Raw genomic sequence first — 21,914 nt, forward strand, 5'->3', positions numbered from 1 at the left:
AGAGTTTGTGGTTTGAACGTTGTTAAATATAAACATGATGTGCAGTGCGTGCACGTGGCACAAAGAGTCTGAACACGTCCTGAAGCAGAGAAAGTGAGGGGATGCTAATGACCCACCCCGATGCTAACAGAGGCACCGGGCGTGGCTCCTCGACGTTCTCGCTTCTCTTTCAAGTCGTTTTCAACTGCATCACCCACTTCTTTTTCTACGAAGGGATTTTTAAGGCAGCCTTTAATTAGCGCCATCATCCCAGGCAGCAGCAGCAGCAGCAGGAGGAGGAGGAGGAGGAGGATGAGGAGGAGGAGGAGCAGTGAGATGGTGAGTGCCAGAGGAGGAGCAGAGCTGCAGTGATCTCTCTCTCTGTCTGTGGATGCTGTAGCTGTGGACTCGGCTCTCTCTGACTGCTGTGGCCCCTGGAAGCCGACATGGGCCCCTCCGCGAGCTGCAGGCTCTCCGTCTGCGCGGCCCTCGCCTTGCTCCAGGTCATCGCCGTCAGCTGCCAGGACCGGGCCAGCAACGGTGAGCGGGAACAGTTACAGCTACTTTCTCAAAATGCATCACAGAGGAGTAACTTTCTCTTACTAACTCGCTCCTCTACATCCTGCTATTCAAGCGTGCTAATGCTAATCACAGCTAATGCTAATGCAACCCACAGTGGGACAATGTTTCACGCTGCTCCTCCTCCAGTAAACAGGAGCTTAGAGAAATAGTGACTGGAGGGACAACTGTTTTGGCTAATGCTAATGCTAACAAAGACAAGAGACGACAACTGTTCTCACTGAGGATAGAAGTAACTGAAAGTTGGGTAACTAAGTAAACAGTTCCTCATGTTGTAGCTGAAAGTGGTGGATGTTACTCTCTGTGTAGAATGCGGATACTTCATAGTGGCTAACGCTAAAGCTAACAGAGGGAAAAAGTTTTTCGGAGCCTGAAATATTCATGACACAAAAGTAATCAGTTACTCTGCTCACGGAAATAGTTAGATTCCAGTTAAAACTAGTGAATTTCAGACGTTTCATCGTAACGACTAAGACAATGCTAATGCTAAAGCTAACAGAAGGAGAAAGATTTTCAGACTGAAATATACACACCAGTAATCAGCTACGACTGACAAAAGTAGTTGGATTCCTGTTACAACAGGTGAATTTCAGACCTTTCATCGTAAAAATTAAGAAAATGCTAATGCTAAAGCTAACAGAGGGAGGAAGACTTTCAGAGACTGAAATACTCATTACCCAGAAGTAATCAGTTACTCTGCACTGACAAAAGCAGTTGGATTCCTGTTAAAACTGGTGAATTTCAGACGTTTCATCGTAAAAATCAAGACAATGCTAATGCTAAAGCTAACAGAGGGACGAAGACTTTCAGAGACTGAAATACTCATTACCCAGAAGTAATCAGTTACTCTGCACTGACAAAAGCAGTTGGATTCCTGTTAAAACTGGAGAATTTCAGACGCTTCATCATAACAATAAAGTCAGCGCTAATGCCAATGCTAACGCTAATAGAGAGACAGCAGCTCTGCAACTATTCTAACCTACAATTTTAAGAATGTAATCAGTTCCCAGTGTGTTTCTGTTAGACTGGTGCTCCCTGCGTTTCTGTGAGAGGATGAAGGGTGAGAGGTCACGATGCAGGAAGTCGGGGTCAAAGAGGAGCGAAGTGCCTCCAGCGGGGGCAGATGTGAGCTGCGGGGTTAAAAATACCCGGCGCGGGACCCAGCGCCGGCCCGTGGCTCTATTTCAGAGCGAGGTCAGGGCTGAATGACGGGCTTCGGGGAGCCGCGGCTGTAATGATGTGGCCGCGTGGACGGGACGGACAAAAGCAGGCCACTAATTTTGGTCAGACTGGGGTCCAGAGGCAGAGTGGACACACCCAGAGGAGACTCCATCCAAACATCCAGCCCTCACCCGGGCCTGCAGCAGCAACTCACTGCATCAGCAGCAAAAACCAAGGAAAAGTCCTCAAAAACACAAAGGTGGACATTCTGATCCTCTAAAACGCACCAAAAGCTGAAAATAGGCCATGAGAAGAGACTGAGAGAGAGCAGAGAACGATTCAGATCTCATCCTAACCTGAATCAGGTGTGTGTGAGAGTTGGTGTGTGAATCTCTACTGAAGAGCTTTTTATTGAACTCTGAATCGGATTTAAAAGCTGATTTCTGGGGGAAAAAAAATATACTTTTTGTATTATTTTTAGATCAAGTCACAACTTTAAAGACTCAATTTTCAACAACTTCTCTTCAAATTGTTTACCTTGGAAAAGTTTTTTGAAAACATTTCCATAAAACCTGTAAAATCTGAAGGCTCTTTCTTTTAACTGAAGCTTGAAACTGTATTAATGTCATCATTCCTGCTGTTATATTATTATGATTTTTTTTATTCCAAGAATACTCCTGTTTGTTAGCGCTGAGTTGAGGTGTGAACATTGAATAGTGTAAATTTTAGAGCTAATTTGAACAAGAATCTACCAATTAAAGCATTAAAAGTAAATACTTGAAACATTTTCTTACTCAAGTACACAGTTTCAGAATAAAAATTATACTTTAAAGTCGATTTGTGAAGAATTGCATGCGATTATTAGATCATTTCCCCAAACTGTTTTCTCCAAAAGTGACCTTTGCTCCTTGAATTGTTCCATTTTTAGAGTTTGTTTAGAGAAAAATTTGAGTGAAACACCCAGAAAGGAAAACGTTTTTTTGTGGAGTTCTTGTATTTCTTTGTGTAGAAGGAGATTTATATTGGTGCGGCCCTGAGGCGGGCTGATTCAGGCTGAAGTCTGCAGGTCATGAAACGCTCCGCTTCACTTCGGTCTGAAATAAAGGGACGGATGCTAACGATCCATGCTAAGGCTAGCAGCGGGTTCCTGCGGGTGTGGCCCCTCCGCCGCAGGCTAACATGTAATCCAGGCTGCAGCGGTTTCCCTGAAATAACTGAAATGACTGCAGCGTGGGAGCGGCCCGCCACATAATCAGTGCCTCAGGACGCCTGAGCGCCGCAGCAGGTGGCCATGTTGGCTGTTTTTAACTCCTGCACCGGTTCCAGAGAGTTTCAGGGAGAGGCTGTGGGAGGGGGCAGGGGGGCAGGGGGGGGGGGGGGGCAGACTGAAATAGGCCTGTCAAACCTGCACTTACTGCCACTTACACTGTTGAATGCACACACAGCAGGAGCCGCCGAGCTCCTCCAGTAATACCCCCGTTATCTCCATAATCACAGCAAGAAGGCGAGGACGTACAGAAAATGAATAAATTATGACTTAAAGCAACATATGCTGGGACTGATCTTGCGTTTTAACTGGGGTGAATTCACTCCCTCACAGCGGCTCAGTTTCATCTCCTTTTTGAGCCATTTTGGATGAAACATATCATTTAAATGTATCGTCTTGAAAAGGTGTAATTTTTTTTTGACAGTTTTAGCCATTTCACTTGACAATTTGATGCACTTTTTTCCATCTTTTCAGAGGTTTTTTTTTTTTTTTGTCTTTTGAAAGTCATCACAAATGCATACGAACATCACACATTGAGTTTTATCCAGACGATAAACTGCAGAACGCAGACGGGAGGGGGGAATTTCCCCTTCAAACCGAGACTTTTATTGGATCTGACTGAGATTTATGCCTCTGTGATTCCGGGTAATTTCAGCTGTCGCTGCAGGAATGTGACATAAACGCCGCTTTCACCGGTTTTCTCCAACAAACTCGTCAAAACGCTGTAAAACTGCTCGTCCTTGCGGACGGTGCCACCTAGTGGCCAAATAAGGACATTAAACCTGAAGAAAAATTGTTCTTTTCTATTTTTTTAATCTGTTTTTTGCAGATGTTTTGCTGCTGTTGCTGCTTCTACTAGTTATTAGCCGTTAGCTTTGCCATATCAAAAACTGACTGATGTGACGTGCGCGCGCGCGTGTGTGTGTGTGTGTGTGTGTGTCAGGCAATGGGACAGCGAGCTGCAGCGTGGACGGCGAGCTGCACCTCCACAACGCCGTGTGGAAGCCGGAGCCGTGCCGCGTGTGCGTGTGCGACGACGGCGTGTCGCTGTGCGAGGAGGTCGTGTGTCCCGTCCTCTCGCACTGCGAGAACGCGCACACACACACCCCGGACGGGGAGTGCTGCCCCGTGTGCGACACCTTCGCCAGCGCCAGCAGGGCCGTCGGTACGGAGGGGGCGGGGCGTCGTTCACACACTGCGTACCTTCAGTTTCAGCAAACTGAGCAGAAATTAACTCACAACTCTGTTTGATCTCTCTCAGCTATGATGAGCTTCCAGGTAGAACCTTCATCCCCTCCCAATCATAATCATCATCATCATCATCATCATCATGACAGCAAATGATGGCACCAACTGTGTGTGTGTGTGTGTGTGTGTGTGTGTGTGTGTGTGTGTGTGTGTGTGTGAGACAGGGACAGAAAGGTGAACCAGGAGACGTCCCACACGTGAGTGACACTGTAACACACACACACACACACACACACACACACACACACAGACTTAATGAATCAAAGTCAGTTTGCCGTTTTTATGTTTCACGTTAATTTATAATCATATTTAATCATTAATACACAGAAATATTTTTGGTTTTTAGCTCAATGTACTTATTCATGAATGAAATAATAGATCTGCACGTAAAAAATGTCCCTAAAAAAATCAAAATACATTGATAAAACATAGGATTAGCTGTGCATAATAAGTTTTCCATCTATATTAAAATGTTTCCATTTGTATGATTTAGAAATATATTTTTATTTTGGTAATTATTGATCAATACAATCTTATGAATGCAGCAAGACAGAGATATTTGTTTTTATTCATGCATCTCTCCATTAATTAATTTATTTAGTGATTTATTGGTACTTTAACTCATTCGTATGTTGACTTATCAAGATATTTAAAGCGATGCTTCAACATTTTGGCAAATTGGCCCATTTAGCGCAATTCCTTAGTCATTTCGAACAGCATACTTACTGTTTTTTGTGAGGGCGAGCTGTTGTTTATTCAGAGGTGAGTCGGGGAAGGTTTTCGGGACGGACACAATGGAGGTGAACGGTATTTTTGCTTCCCCTTGTCAAACTCATCAAATACACAATCCAACAACCCCAAAACACTTTGGTGGACACGTTATAATCCGCACATTCACTACGCTGTGGAACACCAACAAATAATATTGTGGCGTTACGACACTGAAGCAAATACTGGGAACTATTTTTTCCTTTTGAAATCACTACGCCCAGACGCCATATTTAGTAAGCAGTCTTAGCAATCTTCGCATAAACAACTCAATCTCGTAATTTTGCATTAATATTTCACAGCGTAGTGAATGTGCGGATTATAACGTGTCCACCAAAGTGTTTTGGGGTTGTTGGATTGTGCATTTGATGAGTTTGACGAGGGGAAACAAGAATACCATCCACTTCCATTGTGTCCGTCCCGAAAACCTTCCCCGACTCACCTCTGGATAAACAACAGCTCGCCCTCACAAAAACAGTAAGTACGCTGTTCGAAATGACTAAGGAATTGCGCTAAATGGGCCAATTTGCCAAAATGTTGAAGAATCCCTAGTAGACAATGTCTCAACCAACCGTGTAGAGAACAGTAAGTTGTTTATTTTTTGGCCAGGTGACGTTTTTTCTCATATTGAATTGATTTATTGATGCACTATTTATGTTTATTGACTTTTAGTCAGTTATATTCTTACTTTATGACACATTTTTCAGTCACACTTAACTATTTTTGTCAATCAAACATTTACTTTTTGAAAACTTTCATTTTTCATGGATTAATTTCCGTGTTTATTTATTTCCAGCTATGAAAAAAATGAATGTTTCGAACTTTAAGGATGAGAAATAATGTGAAAATATGAACGAATGAGTTTTGAGTTCCAGTTTGGATAAATTGGGACTAACCGGACTGTTTGCTCGTCTTCCTCAGATCGTGGGTCTTCCAGGACCGTCGGGACCGGCGGTGGGTTTCTGGGTTTCTGTCTCTCGGGGTCATCGTGGGGGTCGGCGGTCTCTCTGGGGGGCCTCATCGTGTCTCGCTCTCGTCCTGTAGGGGCCTCCGGGAGCGCAGGGCCACAGGGGACCCAGAGGATTCAAAGGCAGACGGGTAATCTCATCTACGGAGACCTGCTGATGAAGGACGGCGAGGATGACGATGATGTGTCACCCGCAGGGCTTCCAAGGACCTCCGGGCTTCGATGGCGAGCCTGGTATTCCGGGAAATCCAGGACAGGCCGGACCCCCAGGACACCCATCCCTTCCCGGGGTGAGAGCCGCGGCGGCGCCCCCTGCAGGTCAGACAGTGACCCGTCAGGCCACTGAACGTGTGCGTCTTTTATTCTGAAGGGGAACCTGGTGGCTCAGATGGCGTCGGGCTTCGGCGAGAAGTCCGGTCTGGCCGGCATGGTGTCTCAGACCCGGGTGAGTCTCGGCACGGCGTCGCCGGCGGTCGGTTCGGACTGCGTGTGACCTGATGCTGTGCTTTCAGGGCGAAGCGGGACCTCGAGGACCTCCGGGATCTCCCGGACCACAGGTGAGGAACCTCATGACGCCAAAGGCGCTCGCCGATCAGACGTGACGCGGATCCTGAGTCTTGATGTTCCTGTCCAGGGTCCGCACGGCGGCCAGGGGATCCCCGGAGAGGCCGGAGAGCCCGGACTGATGGTAGGGACCCCCCTCGCTGCAGGAGACGGGGGCATGGGGGGCCAAACTGATCCTGTTCCTGTTTTCAGGGCGAGCCGGGTCACCGGGGTCCAGACGGACCGGCAGGGAAGAACGGGCCTGACGTGAGTCACATCCCGCCAAACCCCGGAGCCGAGCGTCCCAGTGTGACACTGTGTGTGTGTGTGTGTGTGTGTGTGTGTTCCTTCAGGGGCTACCCGGACCGTCAGGAGCGACGGGGGAGCCAGGATTTCCCGGATCGGCGGTAACTCGCCGTCCCACACACACCAGTGAGTCTTGCAGTCTGCCGTCGTGACGCTGATGATGTTTGGCGTTGAACCCGCAGGGCGCCCGAGGATTCCCCGGACTCCCGGGTCATCCTGGACTCAAAGGACACAAGGGACACGCTGGACCGACGGGATCGAGAGGCGAGCCGGGACCAGCCGGGGGGAAGGTAGGAGCGGCCGAGCCGACCCCGTGACCCCGTGACCCCTGAAGCGCCCCTCGTCACATCTGTTTGTACTTTCAGGGTAAATCCGGCGCCTCCGGTGTGATGGGCGCTCCTGGTCCGCTGGTAGGCGACGCACACCCTGCAACAGCACGTCCCTGTCAGGGGGCTCATGCTAACAAATGCTAATGCTAACGTGTGTCCCGCTCCAGGGTCCGCCCGGCCTGCAGGGAGAGCGAGGCCGCCTGGGAGCGACCGGTCCTGCGGTACGAATCCAGAACGCCAGAGGCTCCAGAGCCGGAGACCAGAGGACCTGAACGTCTTCCTGTTTCTGTTTCTCTTCAGGGGAAACGAGGGACGCCCGGAGACGTCGGCAAACCGGGACCTGTGGTGAGACGTCGTCTCCTCCGTCCGAGGCTCGGAGCTCCAGGAGGCGAGTCCCTGCAGGGTCTTATAACCAGGTCTTCCTCTCCAGGGTCCTCTGGGAATTCCCGGAGTTCCAGGATTCCCCGGGAGTCCGGGCATGAAGGGGGAGGCGGGGCCGACGGGGGTCCGGGGGAGTCCGGGGCCACAGGGGGCCAGAGGAGACGCCGGACATGTGGGACCTCCGGGGAAGACCGGGCAGCAGGTGGGACTCAGCTTCAGCACTCTCCCCTCTTAATATTATTAATTACTTATTATTGTTATCTCTGTTATTGTGTTACTAGATGAGTTTTATTCAACCTGAAAAAAAATCATGTTATTATTTTTATTTATTTTATCTATTTATTTATTTATTTATTTTATCTCTATCATTGATTGGGTTACGAGATGAGTTTTATTCAACATAAAAAAATCATGTTATTATTTTTATTTATTTTATCTATTTTTTATTTATTTATTTATTTAATTTTATTTATTATCTCTATTACTGATTGTGTTACTAGATGGGTTTTATTCAACATTAAAAAAAATATATTATTTATTTATTTACTTTCTTTTTATTTGGGTTTTATTCAAATTTAAAAATATAAACTGCTATGCGATCTGTGTGTGTGTGTGTGTGTGTGTGTGTGTGTGTGTGTGTGTGCGCGCAGGGGGCAGAGGGGCCTGATGGAGCTCCAGGAAGTCGAGGACAGGCGGTACGTCCTCAGCTCGTCTCCGTCTAAAACGCTGCTGTCAATAAAGTTTTCTAAACTCTTTGTTCGAACCTCTGCAGGGGCTCGCGGGGATCCAGGGGCCCCCCGGGCAGACGGGTCAGCCGGGACCCCCTGGTCCCCAGGGAACCACCGGAGCACAGGGAGCCAAAGGCCAAGTGGTAGAGTGTGACTTCCTGTCTGTGTGTGTGTGAGTGTGTGTGTGTGTGTGAGGCTTTACACGGAGTGAACCGGAGTGTGTCTACAGGGAGAAGAAGGAGTTCCTGGATTCAAAGGAGAGGCTGGACTGAAGGGAGAGCGAGTGAGTGACACACACACACACACACACACACACACACACACACACACACACACACACACACACACACACACACAACTCACCAGCTTTCCTGACACAGTCTGTGCTCATGGGCCTCAGAGTTTTGTGAGTGCGCCCCCTGGTGGCGAACTTCAGCTACTGCTTCTCCCAAAAAGTTTAATCCAATAAAGTGTGTACTTTGTGTTTTCCGTGGATCAATACTCACACACTATGTGGCCGGCTGGCAGGGGGACCACGGCATTCCGGGTCCGCTGGGTCCGATCGGAGAGGAGGGGAAGAGGGGACCCCGGGGCGACGCCGGGTCCACGGGGAACCCAGGGCCGCAGGGAGAGACGGTGAGTGTGTGACGCTTCCAATTTAATTCACAACAAATCACATGAGCTCAACACTCTCACAATGACGAGTTCAGTTCTTTCCTACACACTGCTCACGTCTCAATAACACACACTACAGTCGATTTAAGTGAGCAAAGCTAATTCTGTTAGCCGATTTCTACATTACTTACTTTTCTGCCTACAATTCCTTAAAAAAATGTAAGACACACCTGTAACATCTGTAACACTGACATGCATTGATATCTAAAGGCATTGAAAAGCAGTTTTAACGGTAACTGACCTGAAAAGAACCAAACTAACAGTTGAGTTTAGCTGCAACCCTCCACCCCCTGGTGGCTGAAGGTGGGTACTGCAACCCTACAGAGTCAGGAAATACGCAAAAATTATTAAAATAATACAGATTAAAAAGTTATTCCATGAATGTAGGAAAGGAAAAAATGAATAAACAAGAAAAAAAAATGTAACGCAAGGTACAAATCACTTAAAATAAAATGAAAAAATAAGTAAATCAAGCAAGTAAGACACCAAATAGCCAGAAGAGAAAAACATGTTAATGAACATGCATTGTTTGGATGAGGGAAATTAAAATATAAATAAATTTTAAAAAGCTAAGAAAAGAGGTTACTAAATATTTAATAGGATTAAAATGCGCCAAAATAACTCAATGATAATTTTTTTGTTTTAAATTTAGTAAATCAGTAAATTTGGCAAAAACACAAGATATGGGTAGAATCAATGTTAATAATCATACTGAATGGAGTTAATATGATTTTCTGTGTGTGTGTGTGTGTGTGTGTGTGTGTGTGTGTGCAGGGAGCTCCAGGAAACCGAGGTTTCCCTGGCGCTGATGGATTACCTGGACAGAAGGTGAACCTCGCTTCATCTCTCGCTTCGTCTGCGTTCTGTGGTTCATGTCTGAAACGTGTTTGTCTGTTTGTTTGTTTGTTTTCTTTAATGCGTGCAGGGAGCTCAGGGTGAGAGAGGGCTGCCCGGGTCAGCTGGAGCCAAGGGCTTAGAGGGAGACCCAGGACGGGCCGGAGAGCCAGGCCTCACAGGAGCTCGGGTGTGTCTCTTCCGCATTGTTTTATTTTAAATTCAATCAGCTGAGTCGGACCGCCGGCTTCAAGTCATCACCAGGAAACTGTGACTCAGGTCGTCGGTGTTTCTGTCCGACAGGGTCTCACGGGACTGATCGGCGCCCAGGGTCCAGAGGGGAAGCCGGGACCGATGGTGGGTCGCCTCCTTCCTCCCACAGAGGCCGACTCCGATCCGTTTGTGTCGCGACGAATCGGATTTCTGTCTTTCAGGGCTCGGCGGGAGACGACGGCAAGCAGGGTTCGGCCGGATCGACGGGCTCCAGGGGCCCCGCGGGCTCCATGGGTCTGCCGGGGCCCAAGGGCTTCACTGTGAGTACCGTGTGTGTGTGAGGGGGGGAGGTGTGTGAGCAGCCATGTTTGACTCCATGTGGTGTTTTCCAGGGGGACGCTGGGAAGATGGGGGAGGCGGGCAGCGGAGGAGCTCCCGGTCCGAGGGTGAGTCCAGGTCTCTCGATGAGTAGCAGACCGCCGGGACAAAGGGTCCTCATCAGCTCTCAGTAGGGCTGCAAAGGGGCGGAAAATGTCCGGTAAATTTCCGGTAAATCTCCAGAAACTTTCCATGGGAAGTTAAGCTGGGGAATTTTGGAAAGATTCCAAATTAGAAACTTTCCATGGGAATTATGGGAATTTATCAGAATTAACTGGAAATTGGGGGTAATTTAAAAAAAAAAAAAAAAGGAATCATATCCAAACATAAATGTAAATATTTTATGTCATAAGCAGACATCCATGCAAAATAATACAAAAACATGACATTTCAACAGATTTATTTCAGTAGAACTTTACTTTTTATTCTTGTATCATGAGCAATTATTTTAACGAACAACCAAAACATGAATGTTGAGTAAATACTCACCCCTCCCCTCCCAATCTGCAGAAGAAACAGCATCAAATTTGAGGTAGCTACCACCATAATTAGCTAGCCTCTTAAATGGTCAATGAAATGAAAACTAGCTTTCATTTAGCACCGAACTTAACAGCTAGTTAGCTACTGCAACTGTATTAATACATTTTTATTTAATATATGCAAGTTAACAGGGCTTACGTAAATATATTTACCCCATGATATTATCAAAACTTACTCGCCTCAAATGTGTAGCTCCAATAGTCTTGTGCTTTGAGCTGAAAAGTGTGGCCTCCAGCCTTCAAGAAATCACCAGTGCATGTGATGGAGGAATGCCCAGTGCATGAAGGGGGCGTGGCCTCAATAGCCCTGCAGTAAGCAGTGTGCTGTGTGCATGTGATTGAGCAGTGTACTTGCATTAAATCTGGTTGTTTTAGCCAAGACTATGCTGCAATATATTCCCCCCAACTATATTTAGGTTCCCTGTTAAGGGCCGACCTTCAATTTTGTAAATTTCCTATTTATTCCCGTTTATTCCCATATATTCCTGTTAATTCCTGTTTATTCCCATATTTTCCCGTTAATTCCCATGGAAAGTTTCCAACTTTGAAAATTCCTGGAATTTTGCAACCGTAGCTCTCACTGTGTTTCAGGGAGCCAACGGGAAGGACGGCGAGGCGGGAGCCGCTGGGCCGGCCGGACCTCCTGTAAGAACCACCCCCCACCCCCGAGACAAACACACTCAAACCGATGTCTTCATCTTGACCTTTGATCTTTGCTGTTCTTCAGGGTCCCGCTGGTAAAAGAGGAGAGCAGGGGCCTCAGGGAGTGAACGGTTTCCAGGTACGTGTGTGTCCTCTCCGATTGGCGTCAAAACACGACGACACAAAAATCAACATTTCATTGTGTTTTTTTTCAGGGACTGCCTGGAACCCAAGGCCCGCCTGGAGAGTCGGGGAAACCGGGAGCTGAGGTACGATGGTGAAAAATGCGACAGAAGGTAGTTTTGGAGTGAAGAGATGAACTCTGGGTGAAAAAGGATGCTGACGTTTCAGGGTCTCGCGGGAGAAGTCGGCGCTAACGGAGCCACGGGTCCCAGAGTGAGTTTATCCACCCGTTCCTCCATCCTTCCATCAGTATCCGTTCATCCGGACTCATGCATGTGTGGTTGTACCTGACAGGGAGAACGAGGCCCTCCTGGAGAGAGGGGTGAAATTGGACCCAACGGGCTGCAGGGACCTAAAGGAGGTCCAGGTGGACCCGGACCAGACGGACCCAAGGTAGCTCCGCCGTCACCTCGAGTCAGAGCAGACCGGTGAGCTCAGGATCCGCCGTGAACCGGGCTCTGTTTGCACCTTCCAGGGCAGCTCGGGTCCGGCCGGCGGTGTCGGAGAACCGGGCGGTCCGGGACTCCAGGGGATGCCTGGAGAGAGGGGGGTACCAGGACCATCGGGACCCAAAGGAGACACTGTGAGTTCCTCCAGACGGCTGCTTACTTTGTGTCTGAAATAACCGGAAGAACTGAGTTCCTCATTTCTTCCTTCAGGGTTCTGTTGGAGATAAAGGATCTGAAGGCAAAGCTGGAGCTGACGGTGCGAGGGTGAGTCTCACACACACACACACACACACTCTGTCACTGTTTAAACTTCTACTTTATGTCTAAATTAATCGTATTTTTCTATTTTCTGCTTCTTTTTTAAAAAAAAAGGGACTTCCTGGTTCTGTCGGCCCGGTCGGTCCTGGCGGACCCAACGGAGACAAGGTGAGCTCAGAGGTTTGATTTAAAACCTTCTGAACATGGAGGTCAAGATTTCGCCATCAGTAAGTAACGAAGTCTCCCGTGGTCTTCAGGGTGAACCCGGACCGCCGGGGCCGTCGGGGCGCAGAGGCACCAGAGGCATCGCGGTGCGTACCGGGGTTCTCGTACATTTTCTTGGACGTTTCTCAGAAAAAAACAGTCTTTAAAATCTGTTGTGACGCTAACAGGGTTCTACGGGAGAGCCGGGTCCCACCGGCGCTGCTGGCTTCGCCGGGCCTCAAGTAAGATCCACAACGAGCACCGCGAACGGCCCGGCAGACCATCACTCTCTCAGCTCGGAGGCTTCATCTCATCCCGTCCTTTACAGGGTCCGGACGGGCAGCCCGGGGCCAAAGGTGAAGCCGGCGAACCCGGATTGAAGGGTGAAGGGGGACCACCCGGTCCACAGGGGACGGCCGGGAAGTCTGGAGGACAGGTACGAGATCTGAGAGTTGGTGGATCCACCGGTACCTGTGATCGGAGAAGGGAGGCGGGGTCACTTCCTGTTTTAGATGAATCAGCCTGCGCCTGTGTTCCCAGGGTCCCGTTGGCGTGACCGGACTGAAAGGAGGAAGAGGGACTCAGGGTCCAGCGGTGAGCCTTTCTCCACATCGCCTCCGGGCTTATAACCAAAGCAGCTGTCAGTAGGACGCCTCCTCTCTCCCTGCAGGGCTCTGCTGGATTTCCTGGCTTACCTGGAGGAGTGGGCACACCTGGATCCCTCGTGAGTTTCAACACCTTGAATTTATCTGATTTTGTTGATTTTGTGAAGGAATTTTGACAGTTTTTGGTCAAAAGTGACACAAATGTCAGTTTTTAATGACATTCTCACGTCCTCACCGGGACTCTCTGCCCGTCTCAGGGTGCTGTCGGGGCTGACGGGCCCATAGGTCCTCCAGGAAAGCGCGGTCCTCCAGGGGTTCGAGGAGAGAACGGCGGTGTGGGGCGTCAGGGTGAAAGTGGAGCTCCGGGTCCCGCGGGTGGTCCTGGGGAGAAAGGAGACTCCGGCGAGGATGGACCTCCGGTGGGTGATTAGATGAACTGTCAGCGAATAAATCCCGAGACGTTTCGGCAACTGATGAGTTCTGGTGTGCCACCATCAGGGTCCTGATGGACCTCCGGGACCGGCTGGCACGGCAGGACAGAGAGGTGTGGTGGGACAGCCTGGAATCAGAGGAGAGAGCGGCATGCTGGGACTTCCTGGTCCTGCTGTGTGTATTCTATTGTTGCTTTGTTCACGGTTGGCCGAACAGAGCCGGTGCGCTGTGACTAAAAAGTTTGAGTTTGTGTTTTCCTAAGGGTCCGCCAGGAAAGCCTGGACCTGTTGGGTCTCAGGGGGGCAAAGGGCCAGCTGGTGGGGTGGGATTACCCGGCTCTACAGGCCCAAGAGGAGAGGCTGGGCCAGAGGTTTGTCTCGTCTGGACTCAGCTTTGTGATTTCTTTGCAGATGATTCACTGTCGTGTGTTGAGACGTCGTGTCTTTATGTTCACTCTGCAGGGCGTCACTGGAGAAGAGGGGCCTCCGGGCAAAGACGGTCTCGTGGGACAGAGGGTACAAATGGATTTGACACGCATTTCTGAGGTCAGCTGAGCTTTGGACGTGCGCTGATTGCTGACGTTTTGTGTAACTGCAGGGAGACCGGGGAAACAGCGGTCCAGAGGGTCTGGCTGGTGTTCCGGGGTCTCCGGGGACGGAGGGTCCGGTGGGAATGACAGGCAGTCCGGGACCAGAAGGCGAAAAAGTGGGTCTCACAAACAGAGTCGGGACAAAATTAAAGCTAACGTAGCATCTGCTACATGGTCATGAACGCGCTTGCTACTGTGTTGTCCCTCAGGGTGCTAAAGGTCCACCTGGAGCTCCAGGAGGAGCCGGAGTTCGAGGAAAAGTGGTAAGTTGAGGACTTCCTGGTTCACAATTGGCATCGGGGCAGAAACAAAACATTTGGCAGGGTCCATAGCAATGACCTGTGTCTGGTCTCAGGGCCCTCAAGGACCACAGGGAGAGAAAGGAGCCGCTGGAATTCAAGGAGAGAGGGGTCAGAAAGGTCACCGAGGCTTCACCGGACTCCAAGGCCTGCAAGGAATCACTGTAAGAACCATGAAGACTTCGTGAAGAAGTCCTTGACTGGTGGTCCTGTTTGGGTGGAGATGCCCACATCTGAGGGTGGTTCTCTGTTTCAGGGGGCAACGGGAGACGTTGGAGCTGCAGGATTTGCTGGACCAGCTGGACCCAGGGTGAGTGGCCGCCAGAGATTCAACAGGGAGTTTGTTGGACGACTGAGCAAGGTGTTCTCCTTCATTGAGAGGCTCAGTCTGAAGTAGTTCGGATGATATTAGGCCCAACATAATGGATGAGGCAAGGTGAGACGGTTTTTCACAGACGTCCAGCCACCGAACCTCGATTCGGTTCAAGATTTTGTTTAGAGTCTTCATCGTCTAATGAATTGTTAACCTGTGTATTCACAAACAAGGGTCACACTGTGCAAAATCCACCGAAAGTGTCAGTGAATGACTTTGTGAAAATGGGGAAACCATTCAAATTCCACTCAGCGTCCCTCGTTACCGACTGCTTAAACCATTCACACACATGTAGGTTTCATTATCATATATGGGTCAAAGATAATGTCCAACACCGACTCTCCACCGGAGCTCCCGCTCTGAGGCGCTGGTTTTCTCATCTGTGTGACAGGGGCCTCCAGGAGTGGTGGGACCACCAGGAAAGGAGGGCAACATGGGACACCCTGGACCGATGGGCGCTCCGGGCAGCAGAGGAGCCGGCGGAGACATCGGGGCTCAGGTGGGATCGGGATTCTTCCACTATGGTTCATGACATCAAACCTGAGAGGATTATCTACTCAAGCAAAGCACATGTTTTCTAATATTGTTGGTTTTTGAAATCAAAACCCTGACCCTGAAGGAGCTCTTCTGACAGATGAATCTGTTTCCATCAGGGTCCTCCTGGAGAACCTGGACCTCCAGGTCCTCCGGGGTCTCCAGGGCCCCCTACGGCTGCAGTAGAAGACCTCTTCGCTGGGCTGGTGGATTATGACTTCAAAGGTGGCATCCCAGAGGCTGTGGCGTTCACAGAAGACGACGCCGCCGCCGTCCCTCCCCCTCTTCCCGAGTTCAACAAAGACGAAGCTCTTCCCAACAAGGCGGCGGCAGTCCTGCGCACCGACACTGGCGTGCACGCCACGCTCAAGACCCTCAGCGGACACCTGCAGAACCTCCGGAGCCCCGACGGCAGCAAGATGAACCCGGCCAAAACCTGCCAGGACATCCTGCAGTGCTACCCTCAGAAGAAGAGCGGTCAGGACCACAACTCATTTCCAGCAGGTTTTCAAGCTCCTCTGTGTTCCGGCGTTTCCGCGGTAACACTTCTCTCTCTGACGCAGGAGAGTACTGGATCGACCCGAACCAGGGAAGCGCCAAGGACGCCATCAAGGTCTTCTGCAACATGGAGACCGGAGAGACCTGCGTGGCTGCCAATCCGGCCAACGTTCCCCGCAAAGCCTGGTGGACCAAGTCCAGCCCCACTGCCAACAAACCGGTGTGGTTCGGAGCCGACATGAATGCTGGAACCAAAGTACGAGACTAACCAAGTTTTGGGGCAATATTGGGTCAGAATAACAGCGACATATGTTAGCCAGCAAATCTGTCAAAATGTGTATTTCCTGAATGGAATCACGTCTGATTGCAGTTCCGCTACGGGAACAAGGACGAGCAGCCCAACGCCGTGTCCGTGCAGCTGAAGCTGCTGCAGCTCCTGTCCAAGGAGGCGCACCAGAGCATCACCTACCACTGCAGGAACAGCGTGGCCCACAGGGACGACAAGAGCGGCAACCTGAAGAGGGCGCTCATCCTCCGAGGCTCCAACGGCCAGGAGGTGCGAGCGCAAGGGAACCCGCGGCTGCGCTACACCGTCACCGAGGACGGCTGCTCGGTGAGTCGCACAGAAAAGTCTTTGGAAAAATGCTGATAAGCTTTACCAAACATCCACTCTATAGAGCATTTACTTACTTCCAAGCTATCTTTTATGAAAATATGTTACTTTATAGCTACACCGCTAAATGCCAGGCACTGATAAAAGTTAAGTTTTATTGAGGAAAGAAGGTGTAATGCTGTGTTTTTGCTCAGAAATCCAACGGGGAGTGGAGCAAGACGGTGATGGAGTACAGGACTCAGACTCCGGCCCGGCTGCCCGTCGTGGACGTGGCTCCTCTGGACATTGGAAGAGCCGATCAGGAGTTCGGCCTGGACATCGGCCCCGTGTGCTTCTCATGAGAACATGCACTCTTTCCCAGTGTAGCATGGACACACACGCACACACACACAGCCCAGAAAAGATGGGGATCTCCCTGAGTGTGTGAGTAGCTGAAGATAATTTATTCACTCAACCATCGCGTCATGATCTGAAGCTGCTAGAAGTGAAGCATGAAGCCTGCAGGCCACTGAGAGGAGCCACGAACTGGAAAAATGTGGGATTTGGGGGGAAATTTTAGATAAAACGTGAAGGTTTGCGACCTTTTTATTCTTTACAGGTGAGAACTTTTATCCAGTACATGCACGTGCAGAGAGAGAAAAAAAGTTTAATTTTAATAAAATGAAACATGCAAATGGTGCTTGAACCTAAATTATTTAAAGTTCTGTGCAGGAACTCCTGTATTTACTCTTTTTTCGCCTTTTTAAAGCTGTAAATGCAAAATATGACTGTAAATTGTTGATTGTTGACTTTGGATGTGGAATAAATGTTAATTCTTTGGAGTTTAATGAAATCTTCTCATTAACATGAGTTTAAAGGAGAAACCAACTTCCTCCAGCAGGGGGAGACAAAAACATTTCTAATGTAGACATTGCTGCTTCAGCAAAGGTTTTTGAGAAGTTCAAAGAATTCAGATGTATTGCGCGGTTTAATAGTCTGGGTGAATTTAAAGCAAGTCTTGGTAAAGTTCTAAAAATATTTCCACTGAGTATTTTTTTTCCATTTAGGGTGAAGCTAACCAGCAAAGGAGCCAGATAATGACGTTACAATTGCCAGTGAGGGTTATCAGTTTTAGTGTCTGACACGTCTGTGGTTCGAGTGTGTCCTCTGTGTGTTTCTGGGTGTGAGACCGTGCAGAGAGAGGGAGCGCAAAGGCGTCCTGACAGGAAGAAAAAGAGCCAGAGTTCAGGCCGCACATGTTCGTGGCTCGACCTCTGGCGTCCTCGCCCGCTGAAAGACGTGACACTCTCACCGTTTCCCGGAGCCCGGGCCCGCTCCACATCTGTCGGCCCGGTCATTTTTAGCCAGAGCTGCTATTTTCATATCCACTGTGGAAAGTTAAACACATTAAAAGGTTAAAATGAAGGCAAGGGGAACCTAAACTGCACAGGTTTATTGTAGTTTGAAAAGAGTTTGACAAACTGAGTTAGAAACTCATAATGGAGCTGAAACTGCTCAAGGCGATTCATCAAAGGTCTTTTTTTTTAACAAATCCTTCATGTTGAGAACATGTTTGAGCAGTAGGAGACTTCACCACAGTAGATAATATGCCGATGACTCCATTACTGCCTGGACATGACATCTAAGATGGTACAACATTCCTCTGATTTTCTGCAGTAAGTGTTCACAGCTGTTCTCCAGGTGTGAAGAGGACAAAGTGAAGAGACAGCTAAAATCGTTGCTGCAGTAGTTCATTGTTAGAAGGGAGCAAAATATTGTTGTCTGACTTCGCATTTACGAGTGCAGAAAACGTCTATGCTCCACGGAGCTGCTTTGGCTGTAACTTCAAGTCTTCAGGCAGCAAATTCAGAGAGTTAAGAGTTCACAGCTCTTCTACAGTTAGCAGGAGCAGATCAGAAGCGGTTACTGCAAGAACTCTGCAGTATTGTGGACAGTAAATAAAGGGACCAGTGCAGACTAAAGTAGGCTGAAAGAGATGGAAAGTTTTAAAGACCATTTCTCTGAAGCGCTCCCGTTTCTTGGTTTTAAAGAGCCCTGCTCTTCGGCCCATGCGAGTTGGACACCACCCCCCCAAGCTCCCCCCGGCAGCAGAGCGGCGCTCCTCTTCAGCGAACAGGAAGTCCCTCACTCCTCTGCCCGTTTCCTGCCATTGTTGTGCAGCCTGCAGCAGGCGCTGACTCCTCCCAGGATCTGGGAAAAGGTGGGAAGTTAGAATTTCCCCTTTGATCAGCTCCGACCTCACCCAGGGGGAGAGGGGGTAACTGTCCTCATGGGGGGGGGGCAACTCAGTACAAATACTGTGAGTCCAGTTTTTAACACAAATGTTTGATTCTATGTTCTTTTTGTTTGTTTTGTGAATCTACAATATTTTTGTGCGTTGGTTCTGCAGTATAATGACTCGAGTTGTGACTGCTTCGTTGACTGCCGGTTCCCACCAGCAAACTTTATCTCCTTGTTTACGGAGAAAAACCGACTCCGATCTGCCAACTGTGGGAGCAGTTTGAACCTTTCTCAGGGTCCCTTCCCGCTCTTCTTAAGTGTTTTCAGAGGGGGCGTCGATGAAGGTGTGGTGGGGTTGGAGGGTGCAGAGGAAGGAAAAGGAGTAGCTGGGAAATCTCATGGAGGCTCCTCAGTGAGCGAGAGACACCCTAAGTCCGGATCTGGGCGTCGCTGCAAAGTCATCGCAGGGTCGCAGACTCCAGCAGTGTCATAGTGATGAGTCCAGAGAGGAGAGGAGATCCTCAAGGGTTTACGCAGTGGATGTGAGCTCAAACACTTCAAGACAATAAGAATGATTTTTTTTTTTTGTTCTTCTGTGAGATCAGCACAGCAGGAAGTGAAACAACCTGGATCACACGGAGCTGTCGGCTTCAGTCTGCTCCAGCTGCCTTTCATACATTAATATGAAAAAGTGAAATATTTTAATTTTACCCCAGGCGCCACCATAAAACAACAGAGTTCATAGAAGTCCAAAGATGCTGAATGTCCAGACTAATGGCAAAACTAGCAAAAAACAGGCCTGAAACTACAGTGGTAGAGCCAGAAAAAAAATCAGTGGACCGGTCAGAATGAAATTACTCCAAATATGCAGATTTAATCACAAAAAGATAAGAAGAAGTTGTAAATAAGGTAGTTGTCACACTGTAAAACAAAAAAAAAACACATTATTTTATGTGACTATCACAAATATGCATCAGTCCCCCACTCTCTGTGCTTTAGAATCCAAAATACCTTCATGTATGGGAGCTGCCAAGGTCTCTCTGCCTCTCACCCCGGAGTCTTCTTTCTTCTTGTCCCACTTTGAAAAAAAAAACCAAAACTAAATTATTCCTTCAAATACTGATTTCAAAAAGTAATTTAGTCAAAACATTTTTCCTTAAGATAAATCTAATTTAATGACCAAGATGTTTCATGATACTTGAGACTAATTATGTCAAAGCTGATCAACATTAAAAAAAAAAAAAAAAAAAACTCGTGTAAAAAAAAACATATTGATGAATGATCAGATAAGTCCAGTGATCCAGTGTATCAGATTATTATGTTATTATGAGTATTAGGAATAAGTTAGAATTAGAATTATGAATTGGATTGCCTGGTGGTTCAACTGGGCCTCATGTCACTCGTTTGTTTAAAGATTAGCCAGTGTTTAATTTTTGTGTGCTCTCATCTGCTACCGCTCATTTTCTGTTTATTTACCCGTGAATTTATTTGTTGACGCGAGAGGAAGTCGGTCACCAGTTAACAGGGGTACCAGTTAAACTGTAACACCACAAGCAACACGCAACCTGACGAATATTTAAACTGACTCCAGTTTAAGCCAAATTCATTGGTTACAGACTTCAGATAAATTTCGTGAACGATAAAGAGCACAGAACGTTTCTGGAGTTGGAAAAAAAACTAAAACAGAGCGTGTGACATGTTCGCTAAAAAACATTAGCTGAAGCTAGCAGATATCATAATAACAGTGATAGCGTCAATTACACATATAACATTTATATAATCATGCAGTCGTGGGATATTCATAATTATTAAATGTAAGAGAGTAATCACTTGCCTGTAATTATTGGTTGTTCATATTTAGCACGGCGCAGCAGGTGGTGCGCAGGTAAAGAGTCCGACAGTGCTTCTGTGACCGTGTACAAAGGTTCCGCATGCTGCCACTGCCGCACCATGCGGTTTGGGGGGCCGAGGAGGTGGCCAAGAATTTACATGAGGTGGCCAAAACCTGGCTAAAAACTATCTTATACCCAGAACAAAAACCAGTATACATATAAAAACAACCCAAACACACCAAATTAAGAAAACAAATAGTCCTAAAGCAGACAGAGTCTGAAACCAGTCTTCTTTTACACCAAAATACATCATTTTTTCTTATTCTTTTTAATGAATCCTGCATGTTCAATCGATGATCATCACAGTTCATGTTGAGTGAAGATGGAAACATTATTTATTACTTTATTGTTTCAATAGTCGACAAAAATATGACACAGAACCAGTGTTCTACCGAGTGGCTCACAGTTGTTCGACAGGGAGCCAGAAGGGAACCTGGCTGCTGTGTGTGTGTGTGTGTGTGTGTGTGTGTGTGTGTGTGTGTGTGTGTGTGTGTGTGTGTGTGGGCGTGCGTGCATGTGTGTGTTACTTATACAAACCTTCCACGGACAGCAGTGGACACCCAGAGGTGAAATCACTGCAATGATTCGTGACCCCACCATTCATTAGTGGGCTTCCTGCTGTCCCACCCATACCTGGGTCACGTCCACATCGCTGGGCAAGCCTGCCACAATACACACACACACACACACACACTCACACACACGCACACACACAGACACACGCACACACACTCAAGAACTCTATCTATTGTTCTCAAGAGGGAAACATTCCAATGTGTGTGTATATTAGTATATATGTATTTGCGGGTGTGTGTTTCACTGGAAGAGATTCTTTCAGATGACTCACTTGTTCTTTTCCAACAGTAAATAGCTGCTGCGTGTTTTGGATCAAAGAGGAGTTAGTCGTCTGGTAACCAGTCACACACTCGGTCTCGAATGGGCTGCTCCATCACCGAGCTGCACTCAGACAATTATAGCCGAGATGTGATTCCTTCCTGTGTCTGCTCCTCACCTTCCTCCTCTCAATGACAAATATGGACTTTCAAGCTTCAGGAGAGAAAAAAAGTCTCAGGGCGCACACTTCAGTTTGAGTTCAATCAGCTGCATTTCTTAAACAAGTCACCAAAAATCAAATGACTCTACAGTGTCTTTACACGCTTCACGAATGGAACATTCTTTGTCTTGCGGCACATTTTAGTCTGTGTTGATCAGTGGATACTCTCTGTAC

General features: G+C 48.1%; 1 protein-coding gene across 1 annotated transcript; it reads left to right on the plus strand.

Moving 5' to 3' along the window:
- The first annotated feature begins 374 nt into the window (after positions 1-374).
- Positions 375-17,389, plus strand: LOC115384109 (collagen alpha-2(V) chain-like). Its single transcript, XM_030086430.1, has 52 exons — positions 375-519; positions 3,930-4,151; positions 4,248-4,264; positions 4,399-4,431; positions 5,924-5,956; positions 6,047-6,100; positions 6,167-6,259; positions 6,340-6,414; positions 6,482-6,526; positions 6,604-6,657; positions 6,726-6,779; positions 6,866-6,919; positions 7,001-7,108; positions 7,184-7,228; positions 7,315-7,368; positions 7,448-7,492; positions 7,578-7,730; positions 8,179-8,223; positions 8,301-8,399; positions 8,486-8,539; positions 8,785-8,892; positions 9,706-9,759; positions 9,857-9,955; positions 10,069-10,122; positions 10,200-10,298; positions 10,371-10,424; positions 11,487-11,540; positions 11,623-11,676; positions 11,753-11,806; positions 11,889-11,933; positions 12,015-12,113; positions 12,196-12,303; positions 12,380-12,433; positions 12,542-12,595; positions 12,685-12,738; positions 12,820-12,873; positions 12,960-13,067; positions 13,172-13,225; positions 13,302-13,355; positions 13,494-13,655; positions 13,735-13,842; positions 13,931-14,038; positions 14,130-14,183; positions 14,266-14,373; positions 14,467-14,520; positions 14,613-14,720; positions 14,813-14,866; positions 15,321-15,428; positions 15,583-15,940; positions 16,027-16,217; positions 16,332-16,574; positions 16,769-17,389. The coding sequence occupies exons 1-52, from the start codon at positions 426-428 to the stop codon at positions 16,913-16,915; spliced, it is 4,548 nt and encodes a 1,515-aa protein (XP_029942290.1). The 5' UTR covers positions 375-425; the 3' UTR covers positions 16,916-17,389.
- Positions 17,390-21,914: the final 4,525 nt, after the last annotated feature.

The sequence above is a fragment of the Salarias fasciatus genome (genome assembly GCF_902148845.1).
Source record: "Salarias fasciatus chromosome 23 unlocalized genomic scaffold, fSalaFa1.1 super_scaffold_20, whole genome shotgun sequence".
NCBI classification, from domain to species: Eukaryota; Metazoa; Chordata; class Actinopteri; order Blenniiformes; family Blenniidae; genus Salarias; species Salarias fasciatus.